The sequence below is a fragment of the Stegostoma tigrinum genome, chromosome 1 (assembly GCF_030684315.1).
Source record: "Stegostoma tigrinum isolate sSteTig4 chromosome 1, sSteTig4.hap1, whole genome shotgun sequence".
Lineage (NCBI taxonomy): Eukaryota > Metazoa > Chordata > Chondrichthyes > Orectolobiformes > Stegostomatidae > Stegostoma > Stegostoma tigrinum.
The window spans coordinates 24,740,119-24,763,469 of NC_081354.1; the positions used below are offsets into that span (position 1 = coordinate 24,740,119).

At 42.2% G+C, this 23,351-nt stretch overlaps 1 protein-coding gene across 1 annotated transcript in view; it reads left to right on the forward strand.

Moving 5' to 3' along the window:
• The window catches only part of slc7a11 (solute carrier family 7 member 11), a 176,065-nt gene that overhangs the window by 139,619 nt on the left and 13,095 nt on the right, over nucleotides 1-23,351 (forward strand). Inside the window, exons 10-11 of the mRNA XM_048545417.2 lie at nucleotides 5,993-6,142; nucleotides 12,028-12,205. Of these exons, the coding sequence (XP_048401374.1) occupies nucleotides 5,993-6,142; nucleotides 12,028-12,205 (328 nt within the window). The remainder of the gene's footprint in view (nucleotides 1-5,992; nucleotides 6,143-12,027; nucleotides 12,206-23,351) is intronic.

Sequence of the window (23,351 nt, forward strand, 5' to 3'; positions counted from 1 at the left end):
TATAGGTGAGAATATGGGGAAAATGAAAAGTAAGTTTACAGATAACACAAAGATTGGCCAGGTTGTTGACAGTGAAGATAAAGGTATTAGTTAACAAAAGGATATAAACAGATTAGTCAACAGTGTGGAGCTAGAAGAACACAGTTGATCAGGCAGCATCAGAGGAACACAAAAGTTGACGTTTTAGATCTGGACTCTTCTTCAGAGTCCTGCTCCTCTGTTGCTGCCTGATCTGCTGTGTTCCTCCAGCTCCACACTGTGTTGACTCTGACTCCAGCATCTTCAGTTCTTGCTATCTCCTGAACAGATTGGTTAGATGGGCAGATCGGTGATGGGTGAAATTTAACCTTAATAAATATGAGGTGATGCACTTTGGAAGAAAGAACAAGATGAGGGAGTACTTAATGAATCACAGGATGCTAGGAAGCTCAGAGGACCAGAGGAATCTTGGGGTGCTTATCCACAGATTCCTGAAGGTGACAGGACAAATTAATAGAGCAGTTCAGAAAGCATACAGAACACTTGCCTTTATCAGTTGATGTATTGATCATAAGAGCAGGAAGATCATGTTAGAGCTGTACAGAACTTTAGTTAGATGATACCTGGAGTTCTTTGTGCAGTTCTGGTCACCAAACAAAGGAAGGCTCTGATTACACTGGAGAGAGTGCAGAGGAAATTCTGAAAAATGTTGACGGGGATGGAGCATTTCAGCTGGATAAGCTGGGCTTTTTTTTCTTTGGAACAGAGAAGGCTGAGGGAGCCCCGATAGACGTGTATGTGACAATGAGGAGCATGGTCACAGTGGATAGAAAACAGTTGAAGGGTCAAGAACACGGGGGCACACTTTTAGAGTGAAAGACAAGGGGTTTAGAAGTGGTTGGAGGAAAAATGCTTTCACCCAGAAAACAGTGGGGATCTGGAATGCATTGCCTGGTAGGGTATTTGAGGTGGGATACTCACAACCCTTAGAAAGTACATGGATGAACACTGGGATTGTCATAAGTCTATGGGCCTAGTGCAGGAAAATGAGACTAGTGTAAGTAATTGTGTGAATTTTTGGCAGTACAGACTTGATGAGCTAAAAGGCTTCTCTGTACTGTATGATTGTGTGATTCTATAGCACACATTACCCCGATTTTCATTACAGGTATGTTGTATTGTAAACTTTTAGTTTGCACTTTTAAAAATTGAACACACTGGCACTGTTAAAGTGATTCCCCGATCTTTTGTAACTTTTGCCATTTAGACTAGAGCAGTTTCAAGTCTCTGGTAAGTGCCGAAATAAAAACTATATATAGGCGAGTGCACCTCACAGCCACCTGTGAAATTCACACATTTTATGCACAGTTCTTTGTTTCTTTTTCCTCATTGTTTAAGGCTTGGCCAATGCCTAAACAATGTGGAGTTTCAAGACTGCAGTGTCTCCATGTTTCATTCAGGACAAAAGCGAAGATCAAAATTCAACAGCTGCTATCAAATTCCAAATGTGTCACTATGGCTCCATCTTACACCTCAACTTAACATGTTGTGCCATGTAGAGGGAGGTGATGTTGGCAATTAGTGGGGGAATGGCGGGAGGGATGTCAGGTCGGAGGTTGTACGTGGGAAAGGTCAGTACCAAATTCAGTATAAATGTTACATCAGAGTTAGAGGAGACACTTCTTTAACATTTCTTGGCCAGCTGATATGTTTAGGTCAGTCAGATGTCTCTGAATTCTCTGACATGAGGGGGCTTTTACAGAGTGTTCTAGATGCAGGGAGTTAACCATTAAATTTCAATTTCCTGAGCAATCCTTTGGAGTCCACAAGAACCTCTGATCAGTGCTACTGTACTGATTATCTGACCCTTAGAATATCTGGTCCAGAACAATTCACTGGACAAAGCATTTCTCCCCCTATACTAGCAATTGAACTCCTGCAACTTTAACCATGAGACTCTTCAGTAATTCACAACAGCTTTTCTGTTTCCAGTATTTATTTTATGTAAAAGAGAAAGGGGCTGCAAAGGGGAGAAAACAATTTTAAACATTTCAGTATTTATTTTTTGAAATGTTTAAAATTGTTTTCTCCCCTTTGCAGCCCCTTTCTCTTTTACAGCCGTCACTCCATCCAATCAGACCATCATTCCTCCTTGGAGCTCTTTTCTTCCAGCCTCTTTGCCCACTTCGCAGTCTCACAACCCAGCTGCCAGTCTCACTCTGGGACACCATCCTCCCAGTCCCTCAGCCCAGCTAGCTGTGACAAAAGTCACAGTACGAAAGCAACACCCCACAGTAGCATTCACTCATGTGGACTTGATATCAACAACCACTAAAATGCAAAGATCAGCATGTGATTTACTTTGAACCCCTCATTGTATCAGTGTTAATCCTTGGCTTTTATCTCCTTTATGAGTCATTCAGGAGACTGTTGTGGAAGATGAGAAAGACTTTGCAAAAGCCCCATCACAGGACTCATGCACACCTTCTGCCAACTCAGAAACACACACCTTAGTGGGTAGCTTCAAAGCAGGTAGTTGAGGTTGCACATGATGAGCTGCCCATCACGAGTGAGCAGGAACCGATGTTGGAAACAGGAATGTGATGTTCACCTTTCTGCTGCAGAAGTTCCAGTCTTTTCTGCTGGGTTGTATTGTGCAAGATACAGGTGACCACTATGACCCCTTACTGGTGCATGCTGAAGAGCACCCCCAATTATGTCTGTGTTCGTTGATCAGTTTTTTGCTTAGCTGGTTTTAGTTGCCACTTCCCCATATATCAGTGTAATGTTCCTCATGGATGTCAGAAACAACATTCTTCGAAGGTAACTCTTTCTCTCAATGACCCTATCTACTAAGTCCTCTTGGTGTTGAGGATATCTGTGGTGGATTTGACAAGTCTACTATGAAGGCTTTATGGCAGCTTCCAGGCTAAATTGCAGAGACATACATGATGACCCTTTGATTACACACCACTGAACATCGCTGGTTGATCTGAGTGTGCATAGATTGTCACATGTGTCTTTCGTCTAGGACTCCTGCACATTTAGAATCTAGCTAGAGCAGCAAGCATCATCTGTAATGAAAGGGATGTTAGTGGCAGCTTTGGTAAATGTGATTTCAGTGCCCTGGGAGGGCCCCTTGTCAGATTCTGTAACCAGTAACTCCATTCTGAGACAAATAGTGACTTGACTGCCACTTACAATGCATGGCCTCATGGCCCATTTGGCAGCAGGTATTCCAGCAGGCTGCAAACGTTAGCAGTGACTTCCTGTAAAAGTTGGATCTTCCTGAGCCATTGGAAGCCAACCAGAAACCTCTAACTGTATACATTGTGTTGGAAGTCTCACTCCCTATCAGCTCAGGCTCAGTGTCCATCATCTTGGCAAGTGGTGGTAGAGAAAGATGCAGCTGTTGCCACTGCTCTCCATTTTCCCCAATCCGATGTCCATGTTATAGGCACACATGCAGCTCCACAATTGGCCACAGGGAAATGCAACTGAAAAGCAATAAAGTTGAAGTTAACAGAAATGACATTAAAAGTATTGGAAGTCACCTCCAAAGCACACTATCAGTGTGAATCCTTAGACCAAAAGCCTTTCACCAATGCGAAAAGAAATGCATTTAAATTTAAGAACTATACAGACTGTCATTGCTCAGTCCCCATCAATCCCAAGTGTGCTCTGACCTTGAGGAGTTTCAGATGACCCAGGAAACCCATGCATTGGCAGTTATAGCTAGAATCCAAGCTTGAATGTGTAGTAATTGATTTTAAGCATATGTTATTCACAGCCTCACCTACCCTGAGGTTTTCCATGCAAAAGTAAAATACACGAGGTAAAAGTGGAACATGCTAAATTCTTTCCTATTTTTGAATGTGTTGGCAATTTTTGGTTCTGTAACCACCTACACACACCAACACTCACCCACCCTGGCAGATTCCAATTCAGCTCATAGATTTCTATTATGTTAGGGTATCCTGGAATATGGAGTTAAGTTCTAATATTATTGAATGGCAGAGACGGCTCAAAGGGGGCTGAACGGCCTGTACCTCATCCAAATGTTCTTTTTCCGAAAGACCATTGGTTGATGAATAGGAATGCAATTCACAGTGGGCAGCCTGGCCCTCTAGAAGTAAGCATTCCTTAAGCTGCTCCTTTACTAAAGGAAAAATCAAGAATGATAAGGGAAGAGGATACTTTTAGTTGGAATATAATCTTTAAAAACACTGGGATCACAATAGAAAAGGATAGACTCATATAGCACGCAAAACGACACTTTGGCCCGACTCGTTCATCCTGACCTGGTATCCCAAAACTAACTAGTCCCATTTGGTCCATAGCCCTCTCAACCTTTCCCTATTCATGTCCAAATATATTTGAAATGTTGTAACTATATCCTCCTCTACGACGCCCTCTGGCTGCTTATTCCATACATGCTCCACCCCCTGCATGAAAATATTCACCCTCAGGTCACTTTTAAATCTTTCCCCTCCCGCCATAAATCTAAGCCCAGAAGTTTTAGATTTATCTACAATTCAGAAAACAACTTGGTTATTCACCTTATCTGTGCTCCTCATAATTTTATAAACTTCTATATGTCACCCTTCAGACTCTGACACTCCAGGGAAAAAAAATCCCAACTCCTATACTCAATGCAATGAACAATGAAGGCAAGGGTGCCAAATACCTTCTTCATTCATCTGTCTATACAGGATGCTATTTTCAAGAAACTATGAGCCTGCACCCTACCATTAACTATGCAAGTTCTGCCCTGACTTGCCTTTCTAAAATGCAACATTTCACGTTTATCTAAATAAAACTCCATCTGTGACTTCTCAGCCCGGTGACCCATATGATTAACATCTCTTCGTACTCCTGGATAACTTTCTTCATGTCCTCCAAACCACGAGTTTTGGTGTTATCTGCAAAGGTACTAACCATACCTCCTGTATTCCCATCCAAATTGTTGATATAAATGGCAGACAGTAGTGAATACAGAACCCATTCTTGTGACATACCGTTGATAGAGACCTTCAGTTCAAATTCTTCCACCAACCCCTGTCTCTGCTATCAAGTCAATTTTGTATCCATTTGACTATCTGTGATGTCACCTTACTAAACTGTCCTCCATGTGGGACCTTTCCAAAGGCTTTACTGAAGTCCATGTAGACAATGTCTACCACTCTGCCTTCACATATCTTCTTGATAATCTTTTCAAAAAACCAAAATGAATTTGTGAGCCATGATCTCCCAAGCACAAAGCCATGCTGACTATCTCTAATCAGCCCTTCCCTTTCCAAGTGCATGTAGATCTTACCCCTCACAATTTCCTCCAACAACTTCCCATGACTGACGTCTGACTCAATGGTCTTTAGTGCCTTGGCTTTTCCTTGCAGCCATTCTTAAACAATGGCACAACATTAGCCATCCTCCAGTCTTCTGGTACTTCACTGTGTCCTCCCAAAATGCATCACTACACACGGTCAGGATGAAACTCCACCTGCATTGTTCTGCCCATGTGACAAGCCTCTCTAGATCTTCCTTCCTTCTCGATTTAGACTAAAGCTTCCACCTCACTATTCACCTTATCAGTAATTTTCATGTCATGTATTTATAATAGCCAGAGGACTCAAGTTTGCAGCTGTAATAAAAAAAGTCACTCAAATCCAGTAACATTAATAAAAATAGTAATTCTCAAATATAAGATATGGAAAAGAAGTAACTCACAAAACAAGTAATGATTAATTCTACCCAACAGTGACTTCTACTGCTCAATAAACCTTGACACTTGAACTTGTCCATGCTGAAAATGTGCTTCAACTATCTTATGTTGTAACATGGCTTATATTACCCATGAATATTATGGTTCTTTAATATGTGAAAGGTCAGTGAGAATATTTTAAGACTGGAATAATAACTTACACTTAACATGTTGATACAATATTTTCTATTATTCTGAATTTTGCCGAATATATTCCAACCTTTAACTTGTTTAAACTTGCATCTTTTGCAGTACCCTTTAACTATCTTCATGCTGTTTGTGGGTGATATTTATAGTCTGTTAAACTTCCTGAGCTTTGCCCGATGGCTCTTTATTGGATTGGCCGTAACTGGTCTGATATACTTGCGATACAAGCGTCCAGACATGCTAAGGCCATTTAAGGTAAGATTCACTATAAATCAGTACCGTAGACTGGCATTGACCGACTGACTGAGGAAAGATGGTTATTGGAATATTGTGTCTTTCTGGTCCTTTATGTAAAATATTCCTATCTAGTTCCCATAAAACATCAAAATGGAATTCTGCAACACCAGTTGCACTTGTGTTTATTGGCTGCTGTAATGTTTTTGAAGATTTTTATCTATTGCTATCAAATAATAACACCGAGAGTGTAATTTTATACCCTGCATCAGCATGGGTTCATTATTTTGTCCCACTGTTTTACTCCACCTCTCTTCCCCTAAAGATTATCCTTATGTTAGCTATGGTTTGATCACGCCAACTTTCAGTGTTTTGCCCAAATGGATAACTTTCTGCCAAAGCCCAAGAATATCCAATTGTTAGAGATCTAATTGGTGACCCCATTTCCCACAAGCAATTACCAGCTCATGTCAGTGTATAATGATGACCATCCAGTTCTTTCTTCTGCTTCATAAATGGATATTTGACATATTGTACGTCAGTTCCTGCCACAGCTGCTATGACATAGCACATGACACACCAGGGTCTGAATGGATTCAGTATTTTTTCACACTTCAGACCAGTAGCTCAATTATTTTCATCCCTTTTCACAGCCCAGCTATGTTCTTTTTGTCCAGAGATGAGATGGCCATGTTCAACAGGGCTAAATTGCTATCCTTTCTAAACTTAGCAACTTGCATTTGATTAGAAAAATGCTGATTTGGGATGCCCAAAGTAGTAAGACCCATTTATGATTAAGCCCTTTTCTATGTAGCAAAAAATAGTGGTCAATTATGAATGCAGCTATTGTAACAAATCATATTGCTTAATTCTAGAGCAGGAATATTCTTGTTACACTAGATCAAACTGTTCTGTTCTATTCAGCCTCACGCATTATATTCCTGTAACAGAAGCTAAATATCACAACAACTAAATTAATTGACAGCCAGGAGCAGCTTAATTATTCTTGAATTACTCCATATCAAATGGAATAATGTTTTGGTACCTGAGATAATGGGAACTGCAGGTGCTAGAGAATCCAAGATAACAAAGTGTGCAGCTGGATGAACACAGCAGGCCCAGCAGCGTCTCAGGAGCACAAAAGCTGACGTTTCGGGCCTGGACCCTTCATCAGAGAGGGGGATGGGGTGAGGGTTCTGGATTAAATAGGGAGACAGGGGGAGGCGGACCGAAGATGGAGAGAAAAGAAGATAGGTGGAGAGGAGAGTATAGGTGGGGAGGTAGGGAGGGGATAGGTCAGTCCAAGGAAGATGGACAGGTCAAGGATGTGGGATGAGGTTAGTAGGTAGGAAATGGAGGTGTGGCTTGAGATGGGAGGAAGGGATGGGTGAGAGGAAGAACAGGTTAGGGAGGCAGAGACAGGCTGGGCTGGTTTTAGGATGCAGTGGGTGGGGGGGATGAGCTGGGCTGGTTGTGTGATGCAGTGGGGGGAGGGGACGAACGGGGCTGGTTTTGGGATGCGGTGGGGGAAGGGCAGATTTTGAAGCTTGTGAAGTCCACATTGATACCATTGGGCTGCAGGGTTCCCAAGCGGAATATGAGTTGCTGTTCCTGCAACCTTCGGGTGGCAGGAGGCCCATGATGGACATGTTGTCTAAAGAATGGGAGGGGGTGTTAAATGGTTTGCAACTGGGAGGTGCAGTTGTTTATTGCGAACCGAGCAGAGGTGTTCTGCAAAGCGGTCCCCAAGCCTCTGCTTGGTTTCCCCAATGTACAGGAAGCCACACCGGGTACAGTGGATACAGTATACTACATTGGCAGATGTGCAGGTGAACATGTGCTTAATATGGAAAGTCATCTTGGGGCCTGGGATGGGGGTGAGGGAGGAGGTGTGGGGGCAAGTGGAGCACTTCCTGCAGTTGCAGGGAAAGGTGCCAGGTGCGGTGGGGTTGGAGGGCAGTGTGGAGCGAACAAGGGAGTCATGGAGAGAGTGGTCTCTCCAGAAGGCAGACAAGGGTGGGGATGGAAAAATGTCTTGGGTGGTGGGGTCGGATTGTAGATGGCAGAAGTGTTGGAGGATGATGCGTTGTATCCGGAGGTTGGTGGGGTGGTGTGTGAAAATGAGGGGGATCCTCTTGGGGCGGTTGTCGCGGGGGCAGGGTGTGAGGGATGTGTTGCGGGAAATGCGGGAGACGCGATCAAGGACATTCTTGACCACTGCGGGGGGAAAGTTGCGGTCCTTGAAGAGCTGGGACATCAGGAATGTGGGGGAGTGGAATGCCTCATCCTGGGAGCAGATGCGGCAGAGGCGGAGGAATTGGGAATAGGGGATTGAATTTTTGCAGGAGGGTGGGTGGGAGGAGGTGTATTCTAGATAGCTGTGGGAGTCAGTGGGCTTTAAATGGACATCAGTTTCTGGCTGGTTACCTGAGATAAAGACTGAGAGGTCCAGGAAGGTGAGGGATGTGTTGGAGATGGCCCAAGTGAACTGGAGGTTGGGGTGGAATGTGTTGGTGAAGTGGATGAACTGTGCGAGCTCCACTGGGGAGCAAGAGACCGTGCCGATACAGTCATCAATGTAATGGAGGAAGAGGTGGGGTTTGGGGCCTGTGTAGGTGCGGTAGAGGGACTGTCCGCAACTTTCCCCCTGCAGTGGTCGAGAACGTCCTTGACCGCATCTCCTGCATTTCCCGCAACACATCCCTCACACCCCGCCCCTGCCACAACCGCCCCAAGACGATCCCCCTTGTTCTCACACACCACCCCACCAACCTCCGGATACAACGCATCCTCCTCTGACACTTCCGCCATCTACAAACCGACCCCACCGCCCAAGACATTTTTCCATCCCCACCCTTGTCTGCCTTCCGGAGAGATCACTCTCTCCATGAATCCCTTGTTCACACCACACTCCTGTCGTACCTCACCACACCTGGCACCTTCCCCTGCATTTTTGTGTGTCAAATGGAAGTCCAACAATTCAAGTAAGCTTATGGGGCACTGCAAATGTTAACCGAATCAAGAGTAAAAAGGGTAGGCAACAGCACATTTTAAATTAACATTAAGCCGTGACTTACTGAGTAATAATCACCATCATTAGCATGTTTTAACCTCTTCAGGAAAACCAGAATCTTAAAAATCATATTCAACTTCAGGGCATTAAAAATAATAACATCACATATTGCATTACATTACATATTTATGTTTATTGATCTATTTTGTATGCAAGCTAATGTGTTGCTCACAGTCCAATAAATTACACAGACTGCTTTCCTTTCTACAATGGTAACTCATTGCAATTTGTCAGAAATGAGACTGCTAGCAGTGAATAGTTGATTTAATTAATTAATTATTATTTTTTGAATCTATCTAAGTTGATGAAAGAGACTGATTATTCTCTTTTAAGGAAAAGTAAAATATATTATTTCTAGCTGTGCTATCCTTTGTTTTTGAAAACAATGTCAAGTGGTGAAAACAGTCCACCAATTGCTAGGAAATAAGTGAAAAACAGCTACATTCAGAATAAGATTTTAAAAGATACAAATGCTGGTCCCTGATGGCAGTTGACCTCGGACCCATGATTCATGTCAGCCTCATGCTACCAGACCCATAAGTAACTCTTTGGAACTATTACTGGACTAATTAGTCATCCTCAGAACAAAATCTGCATTCATTTTGGGCCACCCGTTTTGCACATGCCCGTGTCTGGCAGTGCTCCTATGAAAACACATTTTCTCTCCCCCATTGCTACCCCAGATGATCTTATAAAATACCACAGGACCAATTTGCCTGATTGCAATTACAATCTATGTTTTTCTTTAAATTCAAGTATCACTCACTTTACATATTTTATTCATGACCTTTGCCTCATGATTGTGAGCACTGCAGCAATCTAACAAAGCCTTCATTCAGATTACATTGAAATGATCCATGCCTGAGCTGGTCTAATCATGCTTATACAGACTGTTTTATGGATCTGGGCTATCAGGCTGTTATGAATATATTGAAAGGCAAGAACATGGCAAGAGGCTCAAATGACATCATAAACCATGAGAGCAGCATTTAAGTAGTTTATCGCCCCCCAAAAACCATACGGTTTACCATTGTCTTCACTGAATAGCATTTTTTAAACATACTGTATAGTATGTTCCATTGTATCTCCACTATATGAAAGGCACTGTTTCAATGCAAATCTTATAAGTCAATACACTTTCAGTTCCAATTGTATGTTTAATTGTGGCATATTGAATTTACCATGAGCACTTGAACAACGGGAAATAGATAGCACAATCTATAAGTCATTCACAGTCATTGCTTCACAATATAAGTATGTATTGGATTTAAGGTCACTGTGTAGAAGAGCAGTGACACAGAAGCTGACCACTAGTGGAAATTAGCTGAAATTTGTAAATAGCTCCAAAAATCTAAGGGTTCCATGCCTTTACTACCCCACCAGGACAGCAATCATTGTACAGTTGGGTACAATTTGAAACTGTTGCATCATCAATGGATTTGCTGGGTGTTTATCATTTTACAAAGTGGAATGATGGTAATGAGATGGAATCTATGATTCTCTAGCTCCCAGAATCGCTACAGCCACAGGAAGTTGAATTGAGTAATTTACCAGACCTGGTGTGGTGAAACAATGGAGCACAGAGCAGTAATTTTTAGAAATAAAACATCAGATACACTAATCATGGAGTTGGTCTCCTGCCAAATTAAAGCTTTTAGCCTGTCTGTCTACCCTTGTAACTGGCTTTTGCATTTAGTAGTCTTATTCTTACACACATTCCTTTGACATACTGGACAATATTTTTGGCTATGTGAGAAATGTGAATAGACAATAGTGTAAAACGCACAATTTTGCTTTCAATTGAAACCTAAACTAAAGCTCAGGTGCTGTGAAATAAGCTGCCAATTCACAATGATCCACTTTACACAAGGTTAAAGCCTTGTGAAACACCCTTTCCTTCTAAGTCTTTATCTCTACCTCACTTATGGTCTTAATGATGCTGTCTGTTTCTGTTTCTCAAATTTCAATGTTCGGTGACATTAAGGTTAGAGTACGGTGCGCTAGTGCAACTGTACGTTGGCCTGTTTCTGGGCTGGGAATTTAATTGTGCTGTAACCATTAATTCACCGTTTCTCTCAGCTGGTTCAACACTCTTTATTCCAGTCACTCTTCTGATTTATTCTATTCACTCTTATATTACATGCACTCCCTCCCACTCTCACACCCTCTTTCAGTGCTTAACTTGTTTACTTGCTTACATTTTTCTTTGTTATGCATTCACTCTGAATCTTGCTCTTAAAAGTGATTTGCAAAGCAAGATTAAACTGTATCTAATAACAAAGCATATCTTTGATTAAAATCAATCAAAATGTTATGGGCCAACATATTCCTTAATTATGCATATTTATTTCCGGTGGCCAAAAGTCTCTGCTGGGTGTATGAATTTTTAGTGCCCCTGTTTATGAAAATAGAGAAATAAATCGGTAAATACCAAGTCAGAGTCCATGAGTACAAGTATATTTTCCAGTGTTGTAGTACTGTATAATTGCATGAAGACATTACGCTTAATTGGCACTTAAATGTTAGTTGTTAAATGGAATACTCAAATAAAAGCTATTGAGTTTACTGAGCTGACTTGTGACTGTGAATGGAATGGATTAAAAGTCAATTCACTCTCACCACCTGTGTAGCATTCTGACAGGGCAGTCCTTTCTCTTAGACAATCCACTGGATTTTCATCCAATTGGAATTTAGACCTGTTGGACTATAACCTGGTGTCGTATGATTTCTGAATTTAGAATGAGTGGAACATCTGCTCTCAACTCATTGTCTAGGCAGAGAAGGTGAAAATGTGTCCATTTACGTCTCAATCATTTTTTTTTTGTTGTTTCAGGTGCCTTTGTTTGTCCCAGCTTTCTTTGCCTTCACCTGTCTCTTCATAGTGGCACTGTCACTGTATTCTGATCCCATCAACACTGGCATAGGATTTATCATCATTCTGACTGGTATTCCTGCGTACTATTTGTTTGTGGTCTGGGACAAAAAGCCAGAGTGCTTCCAAAGAATAATGTGTAAGTAACACATCTCTGTGCTTCACTGTATAAGAAAAACCTCAACATGCAATTTTCCCACATTGTATAGCATTGCCAAGATCAGAACTTGAATTTTGAAAACTGCAAAATTGTTGAATTTCAGGGTATTCAATCATTAGTTTTATTTGCTTGGGGTCTATTTTAAAAAATGAAAATGATAGCTAAGCTGATGTCAAGATGCAAATTGTGAATGCCGAAATTATAAATCTGAAATAAGAACTGTAATTGATGGAAACCATGGTGGGACTATGAGAGTTCAAAATATCAGCTTATTATATTGAATGGGGTCCTTCACCAGAATTAGTTGATCTGATATTCTCTTTCAGTTGTTGACTGTTCTCTCCACTTTCAGTTATCAGGTATTTCCTGTTAAGCAAGATGTTTTTAATCTAATCACACAAAAACGAAAGATAATTGATAAACTTTAAAAAAAACTTAATTCTCACATTCTGCACAACTTTAAGTTAACTCCCCTCCTCCGCTGCCTATCTAATTTGAATAATTTACTCAAGGATAAGCATTTTCTCACCTTCACAGAACTGTTTTGAGTGCTTTTTGAAGGAAACTAATTGTTCATCCAAAACGGAACAGATGAAGAGAAGACAATACCAGGAGCTGTATAAAGAGTAATGTTTCAACATATCGATCCAGCATATTGCTGGGGAATGATTTCTGAGAGTCAGAGTCTGTTGATTATTTTAATTATTGAACAAATGGTCGGTGAATAATCCCAGCCAAACATCTTCAGTTCACCTGTATCAGAGATAATGGGAACTGCAGATGCTGGAGAATTCCAAGATAATAAAATGTGAGGCTGGATGAACACAGCAGGCCAAGCAGCATCTCAGGAGCACAAAAGCTGACGTTTCGGGACTAGACCCTTCATCAGAGAGGGGGATGGGGTGAGGGTTCTGGATTAAATAGGGAGACAGGGGGAGGCGGACCGAAGATGGAGAGAAAAGAAGATAGGTGGAGAGGAGAGTATAGGTGGGGAGGTAGGGAGGGGATAGGTCAGTCCAGGGAAGACGGACAGGTCAAGGAGGTGGGATGAGGTTAGTAGGTAGCTGGGGGTGCGGCTTGGGGTGGGAGGAAGGGATGGGTGAGAGGAAGAACAGGTTAGGGAGGCAGAGACAGGTTGGACTGGTTTTGGGATGCAGTGGGTGGGGGGGAAGAGCTGGGCTGGTTGTGTGGTGCTTTGGGGGGAGGGGACGAACTGGGCTGGTTTAGGGATGCAGTAGGAGAAGGGGAGATTTTGAAACTGGTGAAGTCCACATTGATACCATATGGCTGCAGGGTTCCCAGGCGGAATATGAGTTGCTGTTCCTGCAACCTTCGGGTGGCATCATTGTGGCACTGCAGGAGGCCCATGATGGACATGTCATCTAGAGAATGGGAGGGGGAGTGGAAATGACCGCGTCTCCCGTATTTCCCGCAACACACCCCTCACACCCCGCCCCCGCCACAACCGCCCCAAGAGGATCCCCCTCGTTCTCACACACCACCCTACCAACCTCCGGATACAACGCATTATCCTCCGACACTTCCGCCATTTACAATCCGACCCCACCACCCAAGACATTTTTCCATCCCCTCCCCTGTCTGCTTTCCGGAGAGACCACTCTCTCCGTGACTCCCTTGTTCGCTCCACACTGCCCTCCAACCCCACCACACCCGGCACCTTCCCCTGCAACCACAGGAAATGCTACACTTGTCCCCACACCTCCTCCCTCACCCCCATCCCAGGCCCCAAGATGACATTCCACATTAAGCAGAGGTTCACCTGCACATCTGCCAATGTGGTATACTGCATCCACTGTACCCGGTGCGGCTTCCTCTACATTGGGGAAACCAAGCGGAGGCTTGGGGACCGCTTTGCAGAACACCTCCGCTCAGTTCGCAACAAACAACTACACCTCCCAGTCGCAAACCATTTCCACTCCCCCTCCCATTCTCTAGATGACATGTCCATCATGGGCCTCCTGCAGTGCCACAATGATGCCACCCGAAGGTTGCAGGAACAGCAACTCATATTCCGCCTGGGAACCCTGCAGCCATATGGTATCAATGTGGACTTCACCAATTTCAAAATCTCCCCTTCCCCTACTGCATCCCTAAACCAGCCCAGTTCGTCCCCTCCCCCCACTGCACCACACAACCAGCCCAGCTCTTCCCCCCCACCCACTGCATCCCAAAACCAGTCCAACCTGTCTCTGCCTCCCTAACCGGTTCTTCCTCTCACCCATCCCTTCCTCCCACCCCAAGCCGCACCCCCAGCTACCTACTAACCTCATCCCACCTCCTTGACCTGTCCGTCTTCCCTGGACTGACCTATCCCCTCCCTACCTCCCCACCTACACTCTCTCCACCTATCTTCTTTACTCTCCATCTTCGGTCCGCCTCCCCCTCTCTCCGTATTTATTCCAGTTCCCTCTCCCCATCCCCCTCTCCGATGAAGGGTCTAGGCCCGAAACGTCAGCTTTTGTGCTCCTGAGATGCTGCTTGGCCTTCTGTGTTCATCCAGCCTCACATTTTATTATCTTCAGTTCACCTGTGCCCAGTTCCAAAGCAGCTGAGTATTGGGCATTATGTTGTTTCCACATCCTCTGGATATTTTAAAATATATTGGCATAGAAATGGCTTCTGATAGCTGTTGGTCAGAGGACATTCAAGCCACCAGGATTTTAGTAAAAGACCAAAAGATATCTTACTGCAAATGTACAGAACCTTGATGAGACTACATTTGGAGTACTGTGTGATGTTTGGTCTCTTTATTGAAGAAAATATATACAAGTATTCTGTTCCTAGTTAACTGAACAGTAACAGGTCAGAACCCAAAATGAAACCTGGTGATCAGCTGTTGAGCATATTCACAAAAGGGTGCCAATGTACTTTTCTAAAAAGAGATTTTTTTTGCACAGAACAGAAGCATGAAGTAAATTGCACTAATCAAGAACTATTCAAACAATTACATTACAAGCATCAGAAAGAGTCCCTCTTATCGCAGCAATACCTTTACAGACACTCAAACTTCAATGAAGTGTCATGTTGACATTCAGTTATTGCCATTTGGTTGAAATTCACGCTGTGTGTTTGCCACGTAAGCTGCGAACACATGTTGCAGCTATAATTGTGACATAACACAATGTCTTGGAGGAACATGTGCACCCACTTCACTGACACCCCTGACAACCATGACAAGCTGCTTGGCATTGTGCCTGTTCTTAAAGGAAAGGCAAGACCTAAGTATTGTCAGCCTTTAAGAATGACTGAAAGGCCAAAGTGCAAAACTGCAAAGCAAGGCAAGGCAGATACAATATATCAATTGATTGATTAATTGATTTCTTGTCACTTGTATCAAAATGCAGTGAAAAGCTTTGTTTATGAGCAGCACAGGCAGATCATAGTAAGCAAAGGATGTACAGATCAAAAAGACTTAGACAGAGGTATACACATTACGTTACACAGGGTGTGCGCTAGTTGATATCAATGTTAGCAAGATCAACGTTATTTGAGGCTAGAGAACCCATTCATAAGTCTCATAATGGCTGGGAAGAAGCTGTTCCTGAACCTGCTGGTACATGTGCTCAGGTTTCTGTATCTTCTGTCTAATGGAAGAGGTTGTAGGAGATATTTACCAGGGTACGATGGGCCTTTGATGATGTTGGAAGCCTTTCCATGGCAATGAGCTATGTAAATGGAGTCCAGGGATGGAAGGTTGACTTCCATGATGGTCTGGGCCATGCACACCATCTTCTGTAGTTTCTTACGGCCCTGGGCAGAGCAGTTGCTGCGCCAGACAGTTATGTACTCAAACAGGATAACAAAGTGTGAAGCTGGATGAACACAGCAGGCCAAGCAGCATCTCAGGAGCACAAAAGCTGACGTTTCGGGCCTAGACCCTTCATCAGAGAGCGTATCCCGACAGTATGCTTTCAATGGTGCATCTGTAGAATTTGGTGAGGGACCTTATGGACATGCCAAATTTCTTGAGCTGCCTATAAGCATCCAAGTAGGCATAAAATGAGTGAGTGCTAAGAGACCGAGGAGCCCTGAGATGCTTTGGTCAAATCTATGAGATGGTACCTGTCCCTGCACACAAGTGTCCTGGCAGCAGCATTACAGTGAAAAGTGCTGATTTGCTTCAAAGTGTACCGTGTAATGTAACTGGATCAGAGAGCTGCCATCGTGATGCGGTGTAGCTGTCACATACCCAATGCCAACATTTATGAACTATTTTGTGGCAGTGACTGCCCGTGGAGTGTGGCCTAAGATGTTGGTGATTGCTATCCAAGGTTCAACACCATGAAAGCAAACAGCGAGCTGGATGCACAAGGCACCTACTCTGGCTTTCTTGTCAGGAATTATCACCATCTGGTTTCTCTTTGGCTCATGGAAGAATGAGAAAATGCACATCAATGAGGTGAAATTAAGTATTACTTGCATGTAAATGCATGCAAATTGGCCTCTTGACATTCACCATTCTCATCTCCTCATTCAAAACCTGGTTGCAGAATGGGAGTCTCTCTTTCACTGTCAAGAATCTCACTCTTGCTAATCACAGCCTGTTTTCCCAGGTGACTCGCCACTACCCATGCCATTCAAGAGTGGGAAAGATTCCATCTTCTTTTTATAGCATATTAACCACAGGAAGGAATTTAAAATCATTGATTGCATTTCATAAACAAGTTTTTTTCTGCGCCAACTCCTACATTTCTCCTTCATGTGAAATCCCAGCCAGTGATCTCAGTTTAATATCTCATCCAGAAGGTAACATTTCAGATAATGCTGCACTGCTTCACCTTAGATACAGAGTTGGATTTCATTTAATAATCTTTATGAGCTCTTACAATGATTACCTTTGAGCCCATAAAGCAAGAACAGGGAGTGAGAAATGAAAGAAAATGGTCATTCACTCCACTGGTGCCTGGTATTGTTTAGTGGTCCATCTAAATTTCGTGACTGGGCCTCATTTAATAGTAATAGCATACATATATGAAAAACAAGAGGGTAGTTAGGAAAAGGTTTGGCCACACAAGGATAAAGGAGGGAATCTATGTGTGGAGCCAGAAGAGGTAGGTGAGGTCCTAACTGAATACCTTGTGTCAGTATTCTCCAAAGAGAAGAAATTGGTGGAGCATGATCTCAGGGAAGGGAATGTCAAAGCTTTAAGCCAAAATGCTATTTAAAAAGAAGAGGTGTTGCGTGCCTAAAATAGTATTAAGGTAGATAAGCCCTCGGGTCCTGATGGGATCTACTCCAGAAAATTGAGAGAGGAAAGAGAACAAATTGCGGGAGCATTAACAGACATCTTTGTATCCATTTTGCCACAGGTGACCTCCCAGAGGACTGGAGAATAGCTAATATTGTCCCATTTTGTTTAAGAATTGTGGAAAGGATAATCCAGGAAATTACAAGCCTGTGAGCCTCAAAACAGTGGCCGGGAAATTATTGGAAAAGCGTCTCAGGGACAAGATCGATACGTATTTAGAAGCAAATGGACTTATTAACAATAGACAACATGGAAATTATACAGCGACTGGCAGAACATTTAGGAGTACCTATATGCAGAGGGATCTGGTTGTGCAGGTCCACAGATCACTAAAGGTGGCAGCGCAGGTAGATAAGGTAGTGGAAAAGGTTTTGTATCAGGAAGGTCGTGCCTCACTAAGTTAATTGAGTTTTCTCAAGGAGGTGACAAAGTTGATTGATAAGGGAAAATTGGTTGATGTTGTCGACATGGATTTCAGTAAAACCTTAAATAAAGTCCTTCATGGCAGACTGATAGAAAAAGTGAAGCCACATAAAAGGCGTCAGCTGGCAAGATGGATACAGATCTGGCTCAGTCATAGGAAACAGAGAGTAGCAGTGGAAGGATGCTTTTCGGAATGGATGATGGTGGTCAGTGGTGTTCCACAAGTATCACTGCTGGGACCTCTGCTGTTTATGGTCTACATAAACGATTTTGAAAAAATCTGTTTGGTCTAATTAGTAAGTTTGTGGATGATACAAAGATTGGTGGAGTTGCGAATAGCGAGGAGGAGTGTCAGAGGATACAGCAGGATATAGATCAATTGGGGGCATGGGCAGAAAATGACAGATGGCGTTTAATCTGGATAAATGAGAGGTGATGCATTTTGAAAGGTCAAATACGGTGGAAATTATACAGTGAATAGCAGAACATTTGGGAGTACTTATATGCATCTGGATCTGGTTGTGCGGGTCCACAGATCATTAAAGGTGGCAGCGCAGGTAGATAAGGTAGTGGAAAACGCTTTTGGCATGCTTACCTTCATTGGAAAGGGCATTGAGTATAAAGGTAGGCAAGTTATGCTGCAGCTTTATAGAACTTTAGTTTAGTTAGGCCATACTTAGAATATTTCATACAGTTCAGGTCACTACTGTATGAGGATGTGGATGTTTGTAGAGGGTAAAGAAATGGTTTATCAGAATGTTGCCTGATGTGGGGAATTTTGGCAAGAAGAAAGGTTGGCTAGGCTGGGTTTGTTTTCAATGGAATGCAGGAGGTTGAGGGACAACCTAATAGAAGTTTATAAGATTTGAATGGCATGGATAGAGTGGAAAGTATGAGGATTTTTCCCAAGGTGGAGAGGTCAATTACGAGGGGACACAAGTCTAGATGCAGGGGGTGGGAAATTTGAAAGAGATGTAAAAGACAAATTTTTCATGCGAAGAGTGGTGAGTGCTTGGAACATGTTGCCAGAGGAGGTGGAGGAATAGTAGGGTACAGATCTTGTAAGTGAAGACAGTTTTAGTATGAAAGGGCAAAATGTATTGGCCCAGGCTTGGAGGACCAAAGAGCCTATTCCTGTACTGTATTGTTGTTTGTTCTTTGTGAGGTAGGCTGAACATGCTAAACTGAAGTAAGCTATTAATAGGGAAACCCACAGAAAAACAGCGGAAGGTATTAAAGAGGCTTTTGGAGCCCTGTGGATTCATACATATTCTGAGGGAGCATAAGTTCCATTTGTACAGTCAAGCAGTTATGGTCAACATTGGAGGAAAATTAGAGTGTAAAACTAAATTATACAACTTACATTAATGCCAAGACAAATGATAATACTGTGGACTCAAAAAAATTATAAAGGCAGCAGAGGAACACCAAGAAAATATTAATAGTCACAAAAGGAAATGCAAAGAAAAACTGGCAAGTAATATAAAGACGAATAGCAAAAAAAAAGACATATTAAGAGAGAGAGATTGCTGATGACAGATACAAGCTCATTAATGACAACTGCTGTGAAACAGTAATAGATAACAATAAAGGGCAGATTTATTGAACACAAATTTTGTACCAAATTTCACAGAAGGGGATGAGGATAAGAAAGAAGTAATAATACAAAAATTAACAGAAGAATACATTTAATGAATTAACAAGCAGTAATGAGGGAGGAAATAAGTGACTTGGGATACATAAAATCCCAGGACCTGATAGTTTCTACCCGTGGATGTTGAACAAAGTAGGTGAGGAAATTGTAGATATCTTCCAAAACTCTCTTGAGTGAGAAACAATGCTGTAACACAGACAAATTGCTAATGTCACTCCATTATCTTTTAAGTGTGGGAGAAAGAAATCAGGTAAATATAGGCCTGTCAGTTGGACATCAAATGTGCAAAGCCACTAAAATTTTCCATCAGGGAAGGAGTTAAAAAATGAGCAATTAAAAAAATGTGAAGTGAAGAGAGTGATCTGTTTGCATTTTTAAGGATCATTCATGTGTGACTATTCTGGTTCTGTTTTAACATATCATGATTGGGATGTTGAATTAGATTCCTCAGCAGACATTTTTAGCAATTGAGGATGCAGAAAAGCCTTTTCACCTGACTTGGAAATTGATTGGGAGAGTAGGGCCAGAGTGTGGGGATGACACATCAATACTCTGAGTGCTGGAACAAGTGATGCTTCCCAGAGATAATGGGAACTGCAGATGCTGGAGAATCCAAAATAATAAACTGTGAGGCTGGATGAACACAGCAGGCCTAACAGCATCTCAGGAGCACAAAAGCTGACGTTTCAGGCCTAGACCCTTCATCAAACCCTTCATCTCTCTGATGAAGAGTCTAGGCCCGAAATGTCAGCTTTTGTGCTCTTGAGATGCTGTTGGGCCTGCTGTGTTCATCCAGCCTCACATTTTATGATGCTTCCCAGAGGTCAGTTTCGGGCCTCAATATTTACTTTTATTTATTAAAGATTCAGGGAAAACAATAGAGAAAATCATTTCAAAGCTTGCTAAAAACTTTAGCAGAAACAGGAGCAGGTTGTGGCAAAGTAACATACATTAGGTAAATGGATGAAATTGTGGGAAATTAGTTCAAATTGTCTACTTTGGACCCAAGAAAGATAAATGTGATTATTTGCGAAATGATGAGATATTAGGAAATGTAAAGGGGCAAAGAGCTTTGAGAGTCAAAATACACAATCTTTAAAAGCAAATAAACAGGGCCAATGCAATCAAAAAAACAGATGGGATGTTGGCTTTTACTTCAACTATTCTGGAAGACAACATGGAGGAAGTCATGCTTTAATTGTTCAGTCTTGGGCAGATCCTATCTAGAATATAGCACTCAGATTAAGGCACTACACTTTAGGAAGAATATAATAGTTTTGGAGAGATTAGAGACAGGCTTCTCTGGAAAGATGCTAAAACATGAGGACAGGTTGCATAAACTTGCCTTGCATTCCCCCGAGCATTGAAGGGTGAGCTTAAAATGTCAAAAGATTTGAAAGGATAATTAGAGAGATTTTCTTTCTTCTGTTGGGGCAAATTTGGAACAAGGTGATATTATAATTAGAGTTAAACCATCGTGATATGCAAAATTAGGAAGTTCAAAAAGAATGGTAGAAATTTTGAATTCTCCACCATGCCCCCAAAGCCACCAGCACACACACACAATAGGCTGCAAATCCTGCTCCAGATGGAACTTTCAGGACTGATTTAGGTACGGGTTTTTGTTAAGTAATTGTGTTCAGTATAACTAGAAACATGAGTTGCAGTGCAAATCAACTTAACCTGCTTTTGTAGTATGCAAACAATTTGTTTCAGTGTTTTGATCATTTAAATTGTTTTGTATGGCTGGGCATGGACAGTAATTTAAAGGAATTGACTTTGGAGTGGCCTGCAAAGGTATTTTTATGTTACTGTGCAATCATTTAAAGGAAACATGCATGCAGATCAACTGTGAGCTAATTGAGAGATAGAGTGGGATTGCGGGGTTTAATGACATAGTTCCACTGGGAGGAGCATAAGATCCAAGGAGCAGGAATAAATCATTCAGCACCTTTCAATAAGCTTAGTGTGGATCTTTTACCTCAGTTGGATTATCTCCATATTCCTTTATTCCATTGGTATCCAAAAATCTTCAACCTCTGAGGTATGTCCATGAACTCTTCATGTGACATTGCAAGTGGCTGCCTTTGTCCTAGTGGATGCATGCAGCAGTGTTTACTGCATTGATTAAAACAAAAAAGTTTTTTTAAGTGTTCCTAATTGTTATGATTTGACAAAGAGAGTTCACAGCATCCTTCTACTTTTAATTTCCTCTTGCACAATTGCAACAAGTATCTTTACCTGCTTCCCTTTTCAGCCGTTAGCTAAAATGAAGGAGACCCCATTCCAAGGTTATCTTGAATGAAAGAGGATGGAGCCCTATATTCTGAAAGATAATAGTTACACACACACACGCACACGCACAAACACACACACACACAAACACAAAACATGGGTAACGAGCTTACAAAGTATGCAGTGATAACTAAGAGATAAAGATAAAGTTGCCATAATCCTGCCAGACCGATTAGCCTCTCTCCTATTAGAGTGAGACAACTGATGTGGTTTAACCTGAGAATCACCATGCCGCCAGCAAATGCAGAAGTTGAGGAGAAGAGTCCTTCATGGATAACCTGAGCCAGTGCAGGAATTGAACGCATGCTGTTGGCATCACTCCTCTTCTCAAATCAGCCATCTAACCAATTGAGCTTAAATCTTTTCCCTTTCAACTTAAACCAATGGCTTCTTGTTTTGGACTTCCCTAACCTGGGGAAATGACTTTGATACCCTATTCATGTCCCTCATGATTTTATAAACTTCTATAAAGTCATTGCTCGGCCTCCACTCTCCACAGAAGATAGCCCTAGCCTTCTCAGTCTCTCTCTGTAGTTCAAACCCTCTAATCCTGGCAACATCCTTATAAATCTTTCCAGAACCCTTTCAAGTTTCACAACATCTTTGCTATAGCACAGAGAGCAGAAATGAACACAGTATTCCTAAAGTGACCTAACTAATGTCCTGTACAGCCGCAACATGACCTCCCAACTCCTATACTCTGCACTGACCAATAAAGGCAAGCATTCAAAATGCCATCTTAACTACCCTGTCTACCAGCCACTCTATTTTCGAGGAACTCTGAATCTACATTCCAAGGTGTCTTTATTTGGCAATGCTTCCCAGGACCTTTTCATTAAGTGTATAAGTCCTTGATATACTTTATCAAAATGCAGCACCTCACGTTTATCTAAATTAAACTCCATTTCCACTCCTCAGCCCATTTGCCATCTGAACAAGATCCCTTCTTCACTGCCCACTGAGAAGAACAGATAGGAAGGAGATGTGGTGATTAAATGGTTAAGACTGGTGGAATCTAGAGTGTTGGTATGGAGCAAATTGTTGAAAGAAAAGTGGATGTTGGAACAAGAGTAAGGAATGAATCAATGATTCAACAGTTAGGTCAAAAGGGAAAAAAGAGATTAGTAGGAGGAACACAATGTTAGTATAAAGGGAAATAAAGACTGGAAAAGTATGAGTATTCACAGGGACTTGTAAAGAACGTCAACATGTCACAGGGAGGTGGTGATAATGTCATGGTACTAGCGATCTTGAGATCCTGGTTAACGATCTGGGGTGTCAATTTCTTCACAGAAACTGTCTAGTGGAATTTGAATTAAGATGAGAAAATCTGTCTTGGAAATGCAGACCAAGCTGACTGCCGTTTATTGCTGTAAAGACCCATCTGGTTGCTAATGAAAGCCTGCCATTGTTATCTTGTCTGCTCTACATGCAATTCCAAATCCACACCAATGTGGTTGAATCTTAACTGCCCTCTAAAGAAG